Raw genomic sequence first — 23,153 nt, 5'->3', positions numbered from 1 at the left:
GGGTCGAGTCACCCGTGGTCCGACCCTGGTTGACTAGAATTATTCCAATGGAATGAAAAATTTAACAAATAAAATTCAGTCTATGCGAAATTACTGAAAAATTTTTCTGTTGACTGAGTTTGGCCTCCATTTTTGCACTAAATATTTCAAACAACACTATATCACGGTAACGTGCTTCGTCTGGAAGGGGAGAAGGCTCACTATATATATATATTTATTTAATATTTTTTAATATTTTTTGTTTGTTAATCAAAGAGTAACAGATTTGGATACTTTTTACTTTCAAGGTCGGGGCGTGGTCAGGGCTCCCGAAACCTCCCGACTACAACAGGCACGCACGCCGAACCTTTTTCGGAAGGATAATAAAAAGAAAAAGGTTTTATTGGCAATTTGAACAAGAATAACAAAAGTCCAGGAAAATTAAGGATTTCGTGGTGGGGGAAAGCGGGGATTTCTTCCCAAGTATGTGCCTTGGTGACGGTACTGGTATTTTCCACAATTATCATTGAAATCCCCATTTCAGGGAGATAATTATGTTGAACAATTTGCAATGTTGTTTTGTACCGCTGCTAAATGCTTGTTGGGAGGCGGCCAGATAAGTCCTTGGCACTTGGTGTTGCGTCATGGTTTAACTATTTTATTGTCACGTTTATAGGAATCCCGGAAACGCTTTTATAACTCAAAACCTCCTTAATTGCGTAATCGTTGTAATTCAACTCCATCAATTTGGATGTACTTCTATTTGCGTCTTTCGATGAATATCTATCAAATGTAAAATTCATATAAATAGACTGAACTACTTTGATTTCTTTTGTGTCAAAAGACTGACTCAGACAATCTGTATTCTTTTGTTCAGCCAATAGTAAAAAGCCGGTCGCTGACGACAGGGATAAAGAAAAGCGTGGTGTCTGCTTTATTATTGGAAAGGAGATAGTCTTCACCAGGAGATTTCTTTCTTCACCAACCATAAGATTATAAGTGCTGCTGCTACCACCCTCTCTCCCCGAAAAATATCCTCAAGTTTTCTACTCAATCCTTCAGTCGTGAGACCAAACGGGATATACTCTCTTTTGATCACTGGGAACTAACTAGATTCTGATTGTAAAAGCTCTCCTGGAAATAAAACCTTCAGCTACCCATTGAATAAACTCAGATGACTGGCTAGGTGTTGCACAGACTTATCAATTTAAAAAATAAAATGGTACGAATCAACTATTGCAATTATTTCCCTATGACAATTCAAAAAGTGTAAATTTTTTATTTAGATTGTAACTCAACAACACTTTTTTTCCGAATGAAGTTGCTTGATTTGAATAGTTAGCCTTGAATTTTTCGGTGCTTCAGTTGGTGTTTAGATTACTTAAAAGTTTTCCTCTAGTTTCACCTAACTGTTGTCTTTCTTTCCTGCATGGTGTCAGAAATAGTCTACCGAACAGTTCGTTACTATGAACTGTAAGTAAGGAGCGACTCGGCCCAATAGCGACCGGAACTCTAAAAAAAGGAATTTATAGATAACTATAAGCACACCAAGAGAATTTACGTTTTATTCTAATTCCAAATATAGAAATTCATTAACTTTAATTTTGCCAATCAGAAGCTGTAAGCCAGAAAAAAATTGCCTGACTTTTGAAAAAGGAGAAAATTCCCCTAAAAAGTCAAGCAATCTTTATGAAAATCCCACCGCCAGATTTAGCATGTTAGAGAATCCTACTTTAGAGGTTTCAAACTCCTATCTACAAAAATGTGAAATTTTGCATTCTTTTTTGCCAGAATAAAGATCACTGATGTATGGTTATTATTATTTTTTTTTACTTCTTTAGGGGGGATCGGCTCGAACCAATGGCCACAAAAGCTCGGGAGTGAGTTCATTCAAACGGAAATTAAAATTCATTGTGCCCTTTCAAGTGACCAATAAGAATGGAGGCAACTCACAACCCTACTACGGCCCTTTTCGCCCAAATATATTTGATCAAAAGTTTGAGATTGTCATTTGATTCAGCATAGTTGAAATGTCCAGTGATGACTTGAACCCCCTCCCTCACAGTTTGTGGGGGAAAGGAATGTTAGTCATGCAGTTTCTCCATTCCTTCCCCAGGGGAAGGAAATTTGCCAGCATGGCTTGAAAAATGATCAGAAACTAATTGGTGTAGAATAACGAGTTATTTCAATTGAAATTAAGGAGCAACATTAAAATTTAAAACGAATGAAAATTATTTTGTGTCGGAGAGGGACTGCTCCATGTCAATATCTCGCTCTTTACGCTGAAGTTTCACTTTTTATCCCAATTCTGTAAGAACAAATGGTGAAACACAAGGACTGTTTAGTTAAAATAAAAAGATTTTTTAAAGCTCTAAAAAGACGTTGGCAAGGTATTAAGGTGAGCGCAACCGTCCTCACCTACGGATAAATTCTGTTCGTTTTTTATCTAATTATATAGAAGAACCAGTTGATTGCCACAAAAATCGGTTGATTGCCACAAGAACCAGTTGATTGCCACAAAAATCGGTCGTTTCAGTGTAAACAGTTGTATTCTCTACTAGCACCATTTGTCGTTAGGTTTTGCCTACTTTATCGTTCAACGTCAGCCCCATTTGATGAAGTATTGTCGTGGAGCGATTATTGAGATATATAATTATGTGATATACTGGTACTCCCCGCTAAAAGACGGAGTGCATCTATGGAATAATATGCACAACTGAAAGACGAGACGCCTCAAATAAGTTTGCTCATTCAAATTTATCTTTCAAATTGATAACCTGGTTCGTATTATTTCCAAGTATTTTTTTTATTTCTGAAAAATTAACGCTTTCAAATTCATTTAAATTTGCTTTTAAAATAATAATTTACTTTTAAGATTAATCGGAATTATTGTTGTTATTCCTGAATAAGCTACCAATGTTGTTTTTATTCCGTTACGCAGGTTTTTTTTTAAAACAATTCATCTGACTTTTAGTCACTATAGGACTTGATCCGCTCTTTACTAGGCTGCACCGAAAGCTGCAATCATGATACTAGAGAAACAATATAGACTGTAATTAAAATTGATCAAGCCTAACTTCTAATTATTATATCCCTTTTGTAGCTAGCCGAAATAGGTTCCCCTAAGGGGAATGTCAATCATAGTTAATCCTGACCTGATTTATTACTTGAATTTCTAGCTCCCTTTGTGCTTGGTCTTGCTGCAGGTAGGCTCCTAATTGGCTACTGGTGAATCTATTTTTCCCTTTCCCTCCAAATGTTTCCCCCTCACAGGTCCCGCACCCCTCTTGACTGAAAAAAGTGTGGTAGTATGTTTGTGGGCGTATCAGTAAATTTCTAGCATGAGAACGGTTAGCGGATATATGGGGACAATGTTTTGAGCAGTTTGATTGCTTGAAAATTCAGTTATGCCATGTCAACAAAGGCGGTTTGGTACGCAAACTGTCTCTTATGTCCGTAATTTATTGAAGATCATAATTTTTAAATCTTTATTGCAATAGTTTTTTGTTCAGTAATTTAAACGAGGAAATTTGCAACAACTTACACTATACAGCTGGAGGTTTTGGCTATATTTTGGTGCGTAATTGGAATTTTAACTATCCCAGTATTTTTTGGAGTATTTGCTAATTTACCCAAAAGAAAATTGGGTTTCGGATTTCCCTAAAAGATAACCTTCGAAAGTGGACAAACTTGAACATAAAATACAATTTGTTAACTTCCGTTAACGTTAATTTTTATGAACGTTTGGGTGGACCCAATTTTTTTCTCTGGAATTCAGAGATTCAGCTTAAGGCATTGTATGTATAAGATAGTTCTTTTGTGTGGACGAGGTAGATGGTCAAAAATGGAGATCTGGAAAGTTTCGCCATAAAATATACAAAATTTTCAGTGGAGCGCAAATTGGTCCCGCAGCCCCCTCTAATGTCTTCTTTCTCATCTCCCTACAATTACTTTTTCTTAGCAGAAAGGCAGGTGTATCTCACCTTGTTCGAAGCAGAATCATGCAAATATTATCAATCTATGTTATTGGAGGCGGAAAGTGGGCCATCGGTCCCTCCAAATCCCCACCCACATCTCCCATTACTCCCTACCGTAGACAGATTGGGATTTTGCACCTTGTATGGACCGTTCTTGGAAGATTTTCTAATCTGCATGCTTGGAGGACCAGAGCTGGGGAAAATATGATTGGAGGATCAAATGCTTCTCTGTCTTAATTCTGCCTTATTTTTAGCATAAAGGTTGTTTGCATGTTGCACAATTCTTAAACAAGAATGGAATCGAGTCAAAGTTAGAGCTTCAAGTCAATGGAATCGGAGGTAAAATTTAGGGTTGCGATGGACAACAGCGTCCACTATCCGGGATTCAACACCTCCTCTCCCTCTCTATACGTGTGCTGTATATGTTCGGGCTGAAATTTCCCATTTTTCCTTTAGTGAGAAGAAGCTTTCAGAGTTTTCTTTGTATTTGGAACCATCCAGTGGCGAACTCTGAAAATAATTATGGGGAGCTGACCGGAGGTCCCTGGGCCAACTAACGGAAAACTTTAAAGATTAGTTAGAAATACCTCTGTTTTAGGGCATTACTTTAAGTTTATTTTAGTATTTTTTTTTTCTTGAGAGGGGGAGCTACATCCCCTTTAGACCCCCCCCCCCCACTTGAAAGTTCGTCTGGAACCATCCTTAATTAGGGTATCTTAAATAAATTTGTGGTACTGAGTAAAGGTAGGAGCAGTACATTCGCAATAATTTTTGTAGCGAATAATGTTATGTTTTCTTTTTTATGTCTGAAACTAAAACCATTTGTTGGGATGAAAAATGATTGCTTGACTGACCATTGTTTACCTTGACTGCCCAAGATAAAACACAATTATGTTGTGCTTTATTTTGAAGACTTAAAAAATAAAAATAAAGCACAAAATAGTGGAACAAATGGCCTCCCTAACTTAAAAAGATCCAATTTTTTTTTATTCTTGTTTATTTTTATGTGAGTATTTTTTTTTTTAATGCTTAAAGAATATACAAGATTGTTGCCTTTGATTGTGGATTTATTTTTTCATCTATTTTGTTTTTTCCTCTTTCTTTTTAGTGTTAGTTTGTAGACATTTAGCAGTGAAATACTTGTAAAGGTTTAATCACTTAATAAAATCATCATCATCATGCTTAAAGAATAAAGCCATAGTAAAAAAAAAAGTAGTACATATTCAGTATTTAATAACAGGAAACAAGAAATATTGGAACATAAATCCCACAATGCCTTTTAATAATTCAGGATACAAGAAAATTTAAAATGCACTGAAAACAATAGACTGTACAAAATGAATAAATGATTATTATAAAATTCATTTCAAATAAGATGGATTTAGCGACATAAACTAGGTTGTAAATAAGCAATACCTTTATGTGGGTGTCTCATAGTATTACAGGAGTAGAAAAATGGTCATTGATGTTCTTAGATCCGAAACTTAGAAATGGAGACGCAAAAAGATCTTGGTAAGCAGAGGGATCGAAAACTTGTAATTATAAACACGTTTTTTTCAATAAGGTAGGCTTCTTCGCATTCCTTATGTGTATCTATGAAGATTTGAACGTTATAATATATTAATCGATAATCTGGTACAATTCATTATGTATTTACAGAATGTAAGAGATTCCAGATTTGGCCTATTAAGCAATGGTGCACTCACAATTGAAGATCTTACCCCTGAGGATGCTGGCCAATACATATGCTCACTCTCGACCCGCAGCCCTGTAAAGCTAGTTCACAACCTTGTAGTTCTTAGTAAGTGCTTTTCAATGTTCCTTGAAATTTATTCCTCTGTTGTTTCGGGCTGATGTTCCTGGCACTGTATGTTTTTTATTTGTAATATTGCAATGCCAATATTGCTCGTGATTTTGGCTGCTATTATCCCTACATGCTTTTTAAAATCAAAACCTCAAAATATATAACTTCAGGTGATACCCTACTTGGATTTTGGCAAATAAACGTAGCAGTACATCAGTTAGGACAATTTGTAAACGCATTAAAATTGTGCCAATATATTCGTTTATTTTCTTTAGCGCTGTGGAGTTTATACAATAATTTCTTTTTGTAATAATATTGGGAATTGTGTATCTGGAAATGCAATTCATTGTCATAATGCTATACAGGCTGGTGGTGATATGCTGTTAATAACATCCTCGGCACGCTCAGAATTCTCTTTTCATGTCCAGAGTCCTAAAAATTGGTCCAAAGTTCCGAATAGTGGTCAAAGACACTCACACTTTAAAAAATATTATTAAGAAAATGTATTAGGCTGTTTTGTGTGGTCACGACATAAAAATTTGTTCCTTCCCAGATCACATCCCCCCCCCCTGAGTGGTTTAGGGTGAATTCACATGTTTGATTGTTTTATGATAACCTCTTGTGAATATATTTGATAGAACTAAAAGAATTAAAATACTTATGTAACTCTCAGTGTGGGTTTTCAATGCTGTTTTTTCCTTCTTTTTTTCGTTTATAATATAAATTGTTGAGTATTTTAGCCATGTAGGCTCCCTAGATCCTAATGACTATCCATTTTTACGAGTTTTTTGTTCTTTAATTTTGATTCCATAATAAATTAGGCCTAATCCTCCTTTTCTTATTATCAGATTATTAGACCATGAAGTAGAAATATGAAAAGCAAATTAAATGAGGATCTAAGAAATAAAATAAAATTGGACTTGATTAAGTTAAGGAGGTCGTTTGTTCCGTTATCGCTTGTAAACCATCTTTAAGCGTAAAAGCACAATGTGTGTGGTTCTTAATGATCCGTAGACCATTATGTCCTGAACGGAATTTATAAACAATAGATCCTGTGTGAGCTCACCCTCGGCTTGTTAGTTTCGGTTTCAGACTTATTCAATTAAGCTCAATGTCCTTGTAATCAATCAAAGTGGGAAAAAAAGGGTATGAATTCAACTTGTTCTGTTTAAGTGTCGTAGAAATAATGATGATGTATATTATGAACTATTTGGTTCGAATTGGTTTTTTTTTTCTCAAATGTTTTTAACATGTGGGGTTAGCAAAGTATTGTGGCCTACCGAGACAAAGAGAGGGATGGCGGAACTTTTGAGTCTTTTCCTTTTGATGCTTTGGACTTCAAATTGATGGGCCAAGGTCATCATAGCTGGTTCCCTGCAAAAACAAAAGTAACAAGTTCCTTAGTATTTACAGTTTCGAGCTCCTTATTTGCATGGAAAATTATAGCATGTGAGATACTTCGAATATAAATCAAAAATGGTCAAAGATTGGTTCAAATTCTTGATTGCCTTTTTGTTGAAATTAAAGTGGTTCCAGTTCAAAATTGAATTTAAAAAATTGAATATATAATATTCATATATAAAATTGAATATATAAAAATTGAATATATATATATATATATATATATATATATATATATATATATATATATATATATATATATATATATATATATATATATATATATATATATATATATATATATATATATATATATATATATATATATATATATTATCTTTATAAGTGAGCAATAATTATGCATTTATGTATGTTCTCGAAAACAGCTGCATATTTTCTCGAAAACATTGGTACCTCGGGATATTCTCGCGCAAAAAAAAATCTAGATAGGTCAGTAAGTAATATAAGTAGGCTAATTTTGGTACTTGTGTATTATTCAGAACACACTCAATAAGTGAAGTTAGGTTCTTTCGTGAAACAAACTACGATGCAGGTACATTTTAATTAAATAGTTGGTACTTGTTCATTATTCAATTGATCCAATTCAATTCAGAACACACTCAAGAATTTTGCTGAGAAAATCTGGTTTCATAGCCACAAAGACAAAACTGAATTTAGTTTGCTATGTATAGTGATAGAAGATAGTGTCTGAATATGGATTTTAAAATGAAGATTTGGGATTTGCCAAAGACTAAAAAAGAGGCAATTATATTTTTCCAGGATAAGGGGTTGTTGCCCATAACGAAACAGTGCGTCAATGGACACAACATATAACCTAACCTGACATCATAGTTTGTTTCACGATAGAACCTAACTTCACTTATTGAGTGTGTTCTGAATAATACATAAGTACCGTAATTTTTATGTGATGTCATGCATAGCATAAATAAGATAATTGAGTTTCCAACACATCAGTTATTTATGTAATATAATGTCTATTGGAAGGCCCAATACATAAATGTTAACTTTTTTCGTGATGTAAACCTGAAGAAAAATCGAACATTACATTTATATTTGTTATACTTTGTATATACTTTGAGGTATATACATAAAATATATATGCTTTATATATTTTAATATATTTAGTGCTTACTTTGAGGTCATTAATAAGCTAAACAGTGCTCATGACCTAACATCTGATTTAAACCCTTGAGTTTGTACGTAATTGTATTCTGCTTGGGGCTATCGACCTGTAATTGGTTGGGTTCTTGAATTTGGTGATTGATTGGTTCGATTGGTGAGGTGGTTATCCAATTTTATTTCATTTTCAGTTCCTCCTAAAGTGAGCGCTGTCAAGTCCATGATTGTGGTGCCAAAAGGTGAACCTGTGACATTGCAATGTAAGGCAACCGGCGCCCCACAACCTGATATAATTTGGAAAAGACACGATGAAGTAAGTTCAATGTCTTTCTAGTAAATTTCCGAAAAGTTGTTCAGTAATATTCTAAAATTTTGGTGTTTTTTATGTTAAAGAATTTTATGTCCTACTGTACTTCTGGATAAGTATTTATATATATTAGTTTAGTTGCAACTGGGTGTATATTCAGGCATGTACAAAGAATATTAGTTTAATGACCATCTATAAGGAGGCACTCGATAAGTAGGAAGAATTTTAATAATGCTCGATTTGTCATTTAAATTTCTTTGGTGGGAGTAGTTTGTTCTGTGGATTGTGAGTTTTAGATCTTAATTTACTTAAAAACTTTTTTTTTATTCTTACAAAATCTTGACGAACTTTTCTTTCATTAAATTTCATGCATTCGTGAGTAGGTTCACACTTGTGTTAATTACCGTACTGTCTATTTATCTTGATGACATTACGCGTATGGAGCATAAAACTGTCTTTCTCAGTAGGTTCAAATACATGATAGAGAAATAAAATGCTAATAATTCTCATTGTGGTTTCTCATTTTCTCACGGTTAAACCTCATTTTATTTCTCTACCTTTTTTCCCTGCGTGCAAACATATAGAAACACGTTTGTGGTTTTATTGGCTTTCCTTTTTTTCTGTGTTTGTCGTAAATCTTAGAGATTAATGAGTAGTATCCTAATTCCCCCAATGGAGAAAGTACTTGCCTGATTCAATTGAACAGATTGCCTGTTGCCTGATTCAGTAACAAATATTGTGAAAAGGCCACAAGTAGATCTTCATATTGGGGGAAGACATACATCCCAAGGAAAAAAACATCCGAAAATGTGTTGCTGTGGGCTTATTTTGAACTCCCTCCCTTGAAATATTCTGAGGTATAATGTCCCCTAAGGTTCTGGGTTGCTTACTTGACGTTTTGAGCATTGATAGCAATCCCCCAACCCCGAGGGTAGGGGGGATTTTTCTAAATTCGAAGAGGGGTTTAAAGGCAAAACAAAATATGAAGTTTTCTTGGTATTTTTTTTTCCAAATTAACATGGAGGAATCCTGCCTCATTTTGCCCATATTGCCATAGGTTCCTGATGACGTGTGGTTAAGGGGATGGGGGGATTAGGCTGGGGTTAAGTATAGTGGAGCTGATTGCAATACGTAGGCCTAACCTAACTCCACTGAGCCGAATCTAATTGTCTCCGTATACAAACAGCAATAAACCGGTTATTGTCCGATTTCATATATCCAGATTTTCGAGTGTGTACTGGCTAACAGATAAGTACCCACATAATTACTAGTCAACATGTTTGTTTCGGTGAGTCCCTATTGTCATTCCCCCGGAAACGAGATAAAAAAAAGTGTGTGTACATCTGTGGTACTTGTCTTTCTGAGCAACCTTGGTAACCTTTAGCTTGAAAAAATTTCCCTATTTATGGGCATATGTATGTTATTGGACATTTCGTTCATCGTATTGTTCCAATTAGAAAAGAAGGTATGGTGTTGGGGACAGGGTCTGCATGATGCCAGCGGATGTTATTTTTATGATCTAAGAAAGCTTGGGGGAGAAAACTAGACAAAACAAATGCAAACTAGGGTCAAACACTGAATAAAAAATCCGAGTTTGCAGCCGAGAATACAATTAATGCTCGAGTCTATGAAAGCTTATCAAACCAGAAAAGAAGATAAATTAAATGAAACTTGTTATACATGTACCTTGCAGGCAGTGTTGTGCCAAGTACTTCTTTTTTTTTACTTAAGTACAAGTATCAAGTACTCAGAGAAATTTTTACTTAAGTACAAGTATTAAGTACTTCTCTAAAAATATACTTAAGTAATAAGTACTTTCGAAAAAGTACTTCAGTATTTAAGTCTTCAAGTACTAATGTTTTACTTGCAGTAAATAACACCCAAAACACTTCTTTAATATCCATTTCCTTTCCAAGTTGACAAGATAAGTAAGATTCTTCCAAGAAATTGACTGCTTTTCAGAAAAACCAATAGTTTTCATGAAAATAGTCAATTGGTTCCATGAAAAATCGAGTTTTACCTCAATTAAGATACAAAAAGAAAAGAATTTACAAGGTTCACTCATTACAGCTTCATCATAACTTAACTTAATTTCTTAGTTGCTCCTTTCAACAGCAGAAGCTTTTCAAACATACAATTTCCAAGCATGTCTCTTTTTGGAGTAAAAATTCCACCACCTACCAAAAAAGTCGTTCTGCAGATGCAAACAAAGGAATGACACAGTTGTACTTCCTGAAAACTTTCATTACCCTTGGGTACACTTTGAGCACATATAGTTCCTTTCGCCTCTCATTCAAATATGATAAAACCTCCACCTTCACAGAATTGGTTTTATGGCCGCGGTTGCCAGAATTATCATGAGTTGTTTCTTTAATCACTAAGATCAAAGTATTCATCTCCAGACACTAAGTTTTCCAAGTGTTTGGTTAACCAAATACTCGGAAAACTATAGGTTCTATCACTATCTTGGCTTTTTGACCATCTACCCTAGTTCTACTGCCCTAGCAATGACGTATGGATGGAAAATAGATAGACACACCTATTAACAAATGAACTAGCAACATTTTTATACAATCATAATAAGGGGGAGGGGGGATTAATGCCAGGTTTGCTTCTCACTCAGTTTGACTATCTGTCTTGGCCTTTCTACAATTAGCCATGACTTGATGCCCACAACTATTCCATTTTAATTAAAAACTCAACAAAAGTGAGAAGAATGTGAGGCAAACCATCATCTAAAGTGAAAATGGGGCCATTCTGCAATGAGTGTCAGGCAAGGCAATTGGTTCAATTTATAAACTTAGACATTTGCTAGACTAATAAAAAAGTTAATTTAATGTTAGTTGAACATAAGTTGACTGAAATTGCAACGGGAATAAGCGTCCAAAGCTTACAAGGGCCTCCTATGTGGCTCGAATGTTATGCAAGTGAACCCAATTATAGGCTAAGACAGTTGGACTAACAAAAACTGAACTGTCTGTGCTTGTGTCTTGGGTTTGACATTTTTTTTTCACAAGCTCAGGTAGTTTTACCAATAAAAATGCCCAGATAGTCAGTAAAATGGTATCACCTTGACTAGGCAGCCAAGGAAAGAAAAAAAAGCAAAAATTTTCATTAGTTAAAATTAAAAATTTGTAACCGGAACCCCTGCCGATAATCAAGAGACCTTATATGAGGGGGTCACTATAGATACTGCACCATCCTTCTGAATTTTCCCTTTATCACAAAAAACTTTCTGTTCAATATATATGGTAGTTCCACCATGATAGCGTCCTTTTTTGAAATTTTCCACCAGGCTGGGAGCCGCTGTTCTCAAAGACTAAAATCCATTCATCCACTAACATATAGGCAGTTCAATTCATTGCACCAGCCCTGCATTATGCTGATATAATTTTTCTATGCCAATAAGAAAGTACTTGAGTACTTAAGTACCCTTAAGTACTTCAATTTTCTACTTAAGTATAAGTATTAAGTACTTAAGAATTTTTTACTTAAGTAATTACTTAAGTACTTTTACTTAAGTATTTCCCAACACTGCTGGTAGGCTACCATTAATAGAATTCTGAAATTACAAAATGTATCCACGCATTTTCTAAATGGTTGGTTTTATGAATAGAAGTAACTGATTACAAATATTGGGATGTGTGACGCTGAGTAAAACACAATATGCAGGTTGGACCCCAGAGAAAAGACAACCTTCCTATAACGATGGATTCTAAAGACCCATAAATAAAATTTGGGTCTTCGGATGCTGTTTTTTAGGTGTCGAGATTCACTTTTTTGTTCTGCCCTTGGTCGGATTGTAAGCAATCCTAAGTTTATAAAATAAGTTTGCACAATTTTGTTTTATAAAATTAACCATAAACAAAGACTAAAACGTAACTAGACTTTCGTCTCCATTTCTTTTTTTATAATTATGAAACACGCGTGTGCTTGCTACAAGCTTTGTTGCTTTTAACCCTGTTGCTAGTTGAAATAAAGGTAATATTTTTTTGTTAATATAAGTTAGCATTGTCATTGAAATTGATGTCGTTTTTTTTTTAATTTGTTTTTGCGCCATGTTGTTGATAATTTCTGCTGTCATGAGCGTGTGTAGCTCCATTAACCTCTTGTGGTCTGGTGATGTAATGAACAGTTCATAGTAGTAGTGGTAGCAGTGTGATATCATGACAAGTGTAGTACTAGTTCCAGGCTACGTCAGATGAGCCCTGGTGAACCCTGATTAGTAATATCCATTTGTCTCACCTTCTTTTTTTTGGCCCACTTACAATTAGTAACTTATCTTTTATTAAATGGACTATTCTTTTGTATTGGCTGCTCTTTTCGGTATGTGCAATTATTATCACGACCTGGCCTGCCGTCGTGTATTCTTTCGGTATTGTCTTTCATTGATGCTGGACAAACATATAAGGGTAGGCTACGACTTCATCCAATTGTATGTTGGTTATGGTACTAATAATAATAGTGAAACAGTTCTTCCCTTAATTGACTTCTTCATATCCTAATTAAAACTGCGTGACCTTTTCTTTGTTCAAACTTGATTCCCATTTTCTAAAAACTTTTTGTCAAATTATTGATTTTCTGAAAATTTAATCCTGTATTTCATGAATTACCTTTTTGTGGATAGTCTTCATTAACGAATTGAATTTTCTTTTTACCTCAACACCTGCGAATTAATGCGTCTTTATCCGCAGTATTCTCACTTTATCCGCATTACGGAACTTTTATAATTAATCTATTTGTTAAAAAAATTCCCTTGTGTAACATGAAACATAATTTTTTTTAGAGAGATTTAAAAAAAAAGATTGACATAACATCAACATGCTCTTCTCAACATTTCAACATTTTCTTCTCATTTTCCATAGAAAATATTATGTAATTGTTGACGGGAACGAAATTTTAGACGGGGAATTGTTCAAATTGATGTCAGGTTCAGTTAAAATCATTCAGAATTTTAAACATATTGACAATGCGCTAAATGTTCTTACTTTCGAAAAATGAAAATTTTTACTTTCTCAAGCAAAAATGTTTCCAAGTCCCCCTCGGAAAATTGATTCGGGTACCCATGCTAGAAAGAAAAGGAAAACTATGCTTTTGCTTCCGTAAAATTGAACTGGAAATGACTTGTCACGAAAGATACTCATCTACTCTTGAAAGCACCGAAATTCGCCTTCCCCAAAAAAGAAAGGCACTCTCAATAGCTCATCCAGGGTTTGTGTTTTGGGAGAGGGGTTATAATAAAACACTATAAAACGCATCAAAATTCGTTTATATCCATTTTTTGCTTTTTTACGAGTTGGAGAAAATGTTGGGTGGGGAGGGTTAACCCACCTCTCTCTGGATTCGGCCTTGGACATTTTTTATTTTTCGAACATTTATGATCTTCCTGATTTCAGTATAAGCTCAGAAGATAAATGCCAAAGTTTATTATATTAGTCAGGCTGAAAATAATAGTCTCATCTCAAATCTCGGTACCAACGGATATGCTAGCAAATAACGTTATTTTAATTGACACTTGAGTGAATATATTGTATGAACACTGGCATATACCAGTTTTCCTTTAATTTGCATAAATATTTTCATATCATCAAAAAACACGTTTTACAGACCATGATGGATGAAACGCTATTTTTGGCAATACTGATGTATAGTATGACTTTCCGCTTTTATGAATGAGTTGTTTATGCTTACACTAAATGCTTAAAATTAAAGAAGGAATGAAGATTGAACTGCCGACCCCGAAGTACTATCAGGAATTGGCTGAATGATTGTTGGCTGTCTAAACATTGTCCAGAGACAAATAGAGAAATTACAAACGAACAGAAAAACAACAATTCTCTACAGACTTGTCAGTACAGTGAGCTTAAGACATAATCGCAATGAGATTTTCGTTGAGATTAATTCCCCTGTTGTGGTACATTTCTAAGATATCTCCTCACCCTATTACGTATATGAGGGGACTGCCCCCTCCTCAACGTCCCGCTTTTTACGCTAAAGTGTGTTAATACTTTCAAAAAAGCATCTTACTGTTCTAATTAACCGACCCTTGTGTTTCACGAGTTGTCCGTAAAGAACTGGGACACAAAGGTAAACTTTATCGTAAAGAGTGAGGTATTGAGGAGGTGGCAACCCCCTTCATGTACATTATATATTCTGTTCGTTTTAAGTTTTATTTTAAGTTGTTGAAAAAACTTGTTTTTTTTCTATTTAACTTCTAAATGATTCCGGGAATAATAATATAATGTAGATAATAATAGATAATAATTTCTAGATAATTCTAACTTCTAACAGTTCTAAATAATTTTTTAAAATAATTCCGTGAAATCTGGCTCCCCCTTTACGGAAAAATCCTCTAGACAATGTAATCCCGGTGAAAATTTAGGCTACTCCGGATACTTACCACTAACATCTCCACATGTAAAATTGAGTCGGCAAATAGAGAGTAAGACAAATAAGATTAATTTTGTTTAGAGATTCTGACAAATTCCCCAGTGTAAAATTTCCCATGAAAAGTTCATCCCCCGGAGACTTTTTAATTTCCATGGAAAATTATCCGCGAGGAGAATCCTACAGTGGAAAATCCCTCCCCCCTCTAGAAAAATGTATGCATGCACCCCAATAAAAAATATCATATGTAAACTATGGGCAAATTTCACAAGTTAAAGAAATATCCCCATGGGCTCTGGGGTAATGTTATCTCTAAAGGTACAGCTATGGGATCTTTCAACTATGCTGAACAATATGGCTGTCTTTGCGTCTTTGGCGAAAAAAGGGTGTTGGATGGGGCTAGCTGCCCTCCAATCTTCTTAGGCACTTAAGGACACTATAATTTTTTATTTCTATTTGGATGAGTCCTCACCCGATGCTTTAGGACCACCGGTTCGATGCGATCACCCTGAAAAAAAAATAATAAGAAAAAAACAAACACGCATCTGGGATCTTTCTTTTGACAAAAAAGAGCAAAATTCCACATTTTTGAAAATCAGAGCGTGAAATCTCTTCAGTAGGGTTTTCTGACACTCAAAATCTGCTGACGTTATTTTATTTTTTTTTTTTATCACACTTTTATTAAGATTCTCTTACTTTTATGGAGTTTGTCCCCCCTTTTTTCGAAAATCAGGCAAATTTTCTCAGGCTTAGAGGCTTTGATGGACGAAACTAAACTTGATGAACCTTACAGATTTGGAATCAGCATAATAAGACAATTCTTTTGAGATGTCGATTGATAATTAAAATTCCGTTTTGATACCGTTACTGCTTGATTCTACTGAAAAATCTTAAGTGCTTTAGACATTTTTCTATTTCTCGCACGGTTTTTTTTCAGTTATAATTTCTGGTGAAACAATCGAAATATGTGCCATTCTTAGCAGACTGATTGAGCAATATAAGCTGGCCTTTACAAAGAGCCATTATATGCAACCACACTAATCTTTGACCCTTGGCTCCAAAATTTCTATTTTGTCTGACATACTGCACTTCAAAAAAGAATAGGCTAGATTATATTCTCAAGCTTTAAAAAGATTATGATTATGCATTGAGTTGCAATGAAGTTTGGTTGATGTCACAGTCACAGAACAAATTTCAAGTGGTGTTTGACATGAATCGATCTTAAGGCCATCGTTTCTTCATTGCCAGACACGCGTCAAGCTTGACTTTCAATGATAATATTATGCATAATCATGATTTAATTGACTCTCCCATACCCATATACCTCTACAGAAATGTATAGGTGTGAATCACCCATTCATAACGACTCTGGCAACGCTATCAGCACTAGCCTTTAGTAGTTTACAGCTCTGACGTCAAAATAAAACCTTCCTCTGAATGTAAAGTGGTTCCCTTCTTGTGAAAATCTTAAATGGCAATGAATTTGAGTTGGTGGATAGCAGAAAGATATACGATGGGAGGGGGGTTCAAACTGAAGCATCACCCAATCCAATGAAAATTTTACCTTTCAAATGTAACTAATTTAATTGTAATATCAGTTGTATGTATTTAGCATCAAACTGGTCAAAAGCGATTGTGTAATATTTTAAAAGGTCAGATTAATTAGATATTTATTGTAATTACGTTGTTGTTTGTGCTGTTCCTTTTAAAAAGAAGGCCTACACATTTCTATCTAGAAGTTATAATGAATGGCGTATCGTTCTGAAAGCATACTTATTATTTATATTTAAAACTGTCTTGAAGTTCAGATTGTTCTCATCAACTGAAAAGTGTCTCCCCTTCTCCCGCGATAAAAATTGGCCTAATTTAAGATCCGGCTCCTAAAGATATAAGACTGAAGATCCCAAATGATCTTCTTTGACAATATATGCATTTTCTACATCATTCAGGAACAGAAAGTTTATATTATTCCTGAAAATCTATATTCACATGTAATATGGGTTTTGCGAGAAGCTAATTGACGATACAACAAAAGGACTAGATACTTATGTATTGGATTCACTAGATTCAGGTCTATTCCTTCACTGAACTAGAATTATGGCATTACTTAGACTTTTATGTCATTCTGAAAACTGAAACTCCGACACCATTCTTGGAGATTCGCTGAACTAGACTGATGACCTCGTTCCCGAAGTTTTTTGTTCCCTCGAAATACGCGCTTTTACGAAAAGTCTGTCTGTATGTCTGTCTCTCTACAGCTACAACTTGCTGCACAAGGGCAAGACATTTATGCAATCGGATTCGTTAGTTTTAAACTTCCTAATTTCTCAAGCCAGAATTATGATATTACTGGAGTTTTTTTTCTAGTGGACCAAGGCCGTAACCAGAATTTTTTTCGGATTTTGTGGGGGAATAAAACGCATCAAAAATTTATTCGAATGTATTTTTGCTATTTTTTTTTATGAGTCAGACAAAATTCGCAGGCTATATTATTGGAAATTATGGCAATGTGGTCAGTGATCAAGTATGGTTCTGAAAAGTACTAACGTTTGCTGTATGTTATTAACCCTGGCAAAAGTCAAGGCTGTATCCCGTGGGAGGGTACAGAGATCGAACCTGCGTGTTTTTGTCCATATCGCAAAAATAACCGAAATACTTATAAACAAATTTTTTATGGCGTTTTTTTTCTTTTCTTTTTTATTCTGGAAAAAAAATTAAAAAATCCCGGGTGTGTCCTTGGCCGACGTGTGGCTTTAAATATACTAATCAAGTCATAATATTTTTTTATCGATTTAAAATGTCTGAAAAAATCAAAGGACTATTTACTTTTATAAATTTTCAGGATAGACACAAATCAACTTTGATCTTTGATTGCACCAATTTTTTACTAATTAAAATTGACCTTGTTTTGAATGAATCTCGTTTACTATGTAGGCTACATTGCGCTCTTAATTGAAATTTTTGTTATTAAGTCTTGTTTATACCCACGTTAAAGTGCCAAAGATTTGTCTATTATTCATCTTCCAAGCTTGTCTACGTAGTCGATATTTCCCGAGATGTACATACTCATCAGAAAATACCCTAAAAACGCGAAATGTTCTCTCTGTTTATATTGAATTAAGATGTTCTTCCAGCATATATTAATCTTGATATAAAGTATAATTTAGAGTTTGGGTTTCTGATTTTCTCAGCGGTGCTTCAGTTTGTTGTACATCTAGCTCAAACCTTCTCTTACAATTATCTATATTTACCAGCCTAAAACCCAAATGCAAAACCGCAAATGGTCTTAATGAATACGCACTGATCTCACGTGGTGCATGTGAATGCTCGACTTCATTCTCTCCTTCCATTATCTACTTCGATTTCAAATGACATTTCTACACATTGAACAGGATGTTCTAAGGGTATATAATTTTATTGAAAGTACCCGTGGGGCTTTTCAGTAACAGAAACCTTTATTCTTGCGTTGTAAAACAGTCTCATTCAACAGAGCTGTTCAAGCATGAATTCGAATGGAGTCGCTTTATTTTTGTTTGGCTCAGTGACTTTTGAAGATGGAAAGAGGCTTAAAAATTGTATCGTGAAAAAGAATGAATAGTTATTTGAAGATTCAGTTGAAAATGTGACAAAAACATAAATAACACACATGCGTGAAAATTTGCAAAAGTCGAAAAGAATGATGAAAATAGACGATAAAAGTATTCCAGTGAAAGAGCTTCAAATGGCCGTTGTCTAACTAAAAACCCACTTGTGCGGGCCTTAAAAAATTTGTCTGCTGACGTTCCCTTTGCTTGTGACTTTTGAAGAGCAGGAGAAAAATGGAGAAAAGCAAGGACAATTTCTGTCCAATTCAAGGGGTCAAGGATATGGAACTCTGGACATTTAGGTCTTTTGGCTTATCAAGTCTAGTAGTTAAACATGTGCAACTCTTTCCGTTTCTGAAACAATAATTGTTTGTTGCCACTGGGATGCCACCACATACCGCAATCTTTTTTTTTTGTGCGACAGCAGTTTTTAGAGCACGAAATCTGCTGTCGAGTGAACACAAATTTAGTTTTTAGCTGAACAAGTATTCTCGTATAACGGAGAAAAAGAACGGTAACATCTCCGATTTTCAAAGATCCGAAATTACTTACCGAAAGACTTTAGTCTCCCAAATATAGCCTAATAATAAAACTTTAAATTAACCTGTTCTTTCCATTTTCGAATTAATTAATTAATTGCCAGGTTGGTACTGTCACTTCCCACAATAAAGTTTTGTGTCACAAAAGTGTATTGTTCGGGATCTACTTCTAAATGAGTGTTTGTTCAAATTTTTACTACATCTCCTTCAAGACGATAAACAGCAGACAAAATGAAAAAAAAACAAACACAAGAAACAAACAAACAAACAAATGAAAGTGCTTCCTTTACCCACACTATAGTCGATAGTTCTTAACTTAGGGATTTGAAAATCCGCACATGAGGGTTTCAAATAAATAAAATCCGATGGCCAAGTTTTTTGTCACGGTTTTGCCCTTTATCAAAAGTTTTTAATTTTGTTTATTTCACAAGGAAAGCGGTGGAGGGTTGGAATTCGATACTATAGCCAAACATTTAGACCTGAAACAATCTTATGTCGTGACATATACTGAGTTTCACACGACGGATCGCGTGAAAGTTGTCTCAAATTACACACCATCATAAGGTTTGAGAAATATTTGGCCAGGGCATAATAAATGATAAAACTCAACTTTAATTAAACATTAGCAATATCAGATGAGTAAACCTACCTGAAATACTACTCTAAACATATATATAAATGTGCTTGTTTAGCTTAGAATTGATTTAGCTGAAAATTGCTTTCCGGGCTCCATTCAATATTCCAGATCAACATGGGCATCAAATATCAGGCTGGAGGCTGCATATCAATGAACTAAATATTAGTTTTTTAAGGGGATCCGATAACATAAAGAATCATCCTATCTCGTCCATTATAAACTTTTTTGGTTTTTTGGTGCCAAACTATTTAGAATTGATTGGGCGGCCTTGCCATAGCTTGTAGGGCTTGCATAAGTGATTCGAATAAACGGCAGAATACAAAAAAGCCGACATATACTTTCCCCGAAATCTTAGAAAAACCTTGTAACTTCTCTTGTTTTGTGCAACAAGGAAGTAAATTTCGAATTTCAAGTTGTTTTTTCAATCAAACGAAGCAGAATCTTCTTTCTAAAATTCAGGAAAGTGTTTTCTCTAAAAACGTTCTAGTACACCGGGTACAAAATTTCCAAAAATCGCCTAAAAAAAAAATATCATTTATCCAATTTGACTGCTCTTCGAATTTTCTGTGGTTCATCCCTATAACTGAAAACTTTACCGGCATAACTCCATTTCCTTTTCAATCAAGTTTCATAATTAAATTAAAAATTGTCCATAGGTATCAATGATAATTAGTCCTCTGGGAGAATTCGCTAACGGAACATTTCTCTTTGAGACAGTCAGCCGACGTTGAGGCTCACAAAATGATGTTTAAGGTATTGAATTCTCTTAAGTTGCTCGCCTGAATTCAACGCATAAACCACTATCTGCGAACCAATGTAAATATGCCCTTTCTATTGTCAAAGCATAATTATTATTTTATTATTTAAGAATTAACGACGCTTTTTTGACTACTATGGTCCCTGCGTCGGCCCTGCAGTGCATTCCTGCAGCGTGATTCGATCTCTGGGTCCCGTATTACCAAGCTAAGGTCAAATCCACTGCGCCACCACAGGACTGTCAAAGCATAAGTAAAGAAGATTTGTCGAATTTAAATGAAATTGCCAACTACTGTTCAAAAAAAGTTACAGATATTTTAGTATATTTTTATTCCTCACCCAAAATGCTTATCAATAATAAAAACAAATGACATCGTTGCTCTTAGAGTAGAAAAAAACTTAAAAATACTGAAATTATTTTACTTTGACTAGCTTTGACGTCGAGCATTCTTCTGTGAAAACCTAGTTTGATATTTCAGTGTCCGAGGAACATATTTCCTAAGAAATTTGAGTGCACTAGAAAAGTAATGACGTCAAATAGTGTCAAATTATTATTACCATCTGTTGCCAATAGAAGTTTAAAAGCAATGAAAAAAAAAGATTAATATGATTCTTTGCTTTGCTCGTTGATGTTCGCTTTTGGTTCGTAAATGTGAAGAAACATGAAGCAAGGGGCTCAAAAGTAGAGATACCAGATGGAGACAGTTATGTGTCGCCAATCCCGTCTCCTGTTAGCTACTGTAATTAAAAGGTATCATGGTTTTAAAACTGTGTTTCGTAAACAGATCACATTTTGCATTTCTTGATTGATCACGTTTCTTGCTTTTTGCCGCTTTCTTTCCCCTCACCTCTTCTAGGTTAAAATAAATTTACTTTTCCTTGCCCTTTCTCAAGATATCTTCAAGTATGAGTTTTGTTCCAAAGTGCCTATCTTTAATTCTTTTCACTATAAAATATATCGGAAGCCTATTTATTATAATATTGCCATATTTTATTAGTTTTTTTCTAAAAAAGAAACTATCCTTATATGAACAGCCAACATTTTTTTTTTAAACACATTTTTTTTCTATATTTCCAGTTCTGTAAAATTGAGGGTGCTTAATATAGCACCCAAGAAATCATCTTACGTAATCTCAAAAGCAAATTTATCAAATTGGGGACTCTCTCCTACTAAAAGTATCAAAAGGGGTATGATCACCAAAAAATTACAACTAGAACCTTTGCTCTTGATTCCAATCAAGTTTGGATGTGATGTGCATACCCCTTCTGCTAGTTGTATTGATGACAACAATGTAGGAAAATCCAAGATTCCCTTCTCCACAAATGTTGGATTGGATCTTAACCCCTTCAGACATTATTAAAACATATATTCTTACTGTTTATCAAGTTTTGTGAAGATCCGATAGCCACTTCTAGTAAATGTCCCGATGACATGATTTTGGATAACTCATCTCCACAAATATCGGATCGCGTACAAACTCCTAAAAGGGGAAACTAGAATGCTTAAGGTACACTTGACCTCCGCTAAGTGGAGTTAAATGGAGTTGAGCTGAATGGAACCTTCATATTAGAGATTATCGGCCGGATTCAAACCATCTATTGACGCAGCCGCACAGAGCTTTTGAAATAATTGGGAAAAAGCTGTTTAAATGACTTTGTCATCGACCAATGGTGACGAGTTTTTGGTCAAATTTAATAGACGGCCTTTTTTTTAATGAGTAAAAGAAAAAATATTTAACCACCATCGAATAGAATATTTTCATTCCGATTTGCTGTGCCCCATCGATGCCCACGTTCGGCGCAGCTCATACTTCGTACGAGGTGCTCAGCAGATTGTTGGCGTCTCTTAATGAATCAAGCAACTGGGTATATTCGAGCAGCCTAAGTATGATTGACACGTCCCTCACAATAGGAGTGACCGGTGATACAACGTGGGGATTGCTCCAGCATGGGGTTGCATCTAAGCATTAATTTGGGTATAGGTTTGCTTTCCAGACGTGTCTCTGCTGTTTTTCGAACTCCATAGAGTCCCTGGCCTTTTCAGGTCTCCGTATGTTTTGAGATTCCTCATCAATACCTGTTCAATTTCTACTTCCTTAGTTAGTTTTGCCGGGGTCATATCGCTTTGCTGAATAACAAAAAATCGATCCTTTAATTCTTTGTACATCTTTTGACCTGAGCTAGATAAGTCGTGCATCGATTGAAAGAAGACCCTAATGAACTTCGTATGTATGAACGTTTTGAACATTGAACATTTTTAATGAACATTTTTGTGCGTCATTTTTGGGTTTCAGATATGCTGAGGTTTTGCCGTTTTTTTCAAAACTCTTATATAAGCACTCGGCAACGTATTTTAAGTCTAGAATCTTAGTGGAGGTTCACTGTACCATCCGTGTGTATAAACTTCCATCTTGAAACTAGAGAAATCCCAGTTCATAGAAATATGAAGTTTTTTTCGGTTTTTGAAAAAAAAAAGAAATCTTGTTCGGCAACCATCCAAAAATGGAATCTTGTTCATACTACCTCTCGTTATGTTCATAAGTTACTTTATGCAAAGATAAAGTGACAAACCTTCGTAGTGAAATACCATAGGAACTTTGTCCAACTTTATACGTGGGTGTTGGTTTCAGCACATCTACTCT

At 34.9% G+C, this 23,153-nt stretch overlaps 1 protein-coding gene across 1 annotated transcript in view; it reads left to right on the top strand.

Annotated features, from left to right (window-relative positions):
• The window catches only part of LOC136032300 (neural cell adhesion molecule 2-like), a 145,022-nt gene that overhangs the window by 43,462 nt on the left and 78,407 nt on the right, over positions 1–23,153 (top strand). Inside the window, exons 4-5 of the mRNA XM_065712587.1 lie at positions 5,616–5,757; positions 8,493–8,614. Of these exons, the coding sequence (XP_065568659.1) occupies positions 5,616–5,757; positions 8,493–8,614 (264 nt within the window). The remainder of the gene's footprint in view (positions 1–5,615; positions 5,758–8,492; positions 8,615–23,153) is intronic.

Source organism: Artemia franciscana, chromosome 1 (genome assembly GCF_032884065.1).
Source record: "Artemia franciscana chromosome 1, ASM3288406v1, whole genome shotgun sequence".
Lineage (NCBI taxonomy): Eukaryota > Metazoa > Arthropoda > Branchiopoda > Anostraca > Artemiidae > Artemia > Artemia franciscana.
Note: the sequence above shows the minus strand (reverse complement) of the source record. Positions and strands in the feature narration are given on the sequence as shown.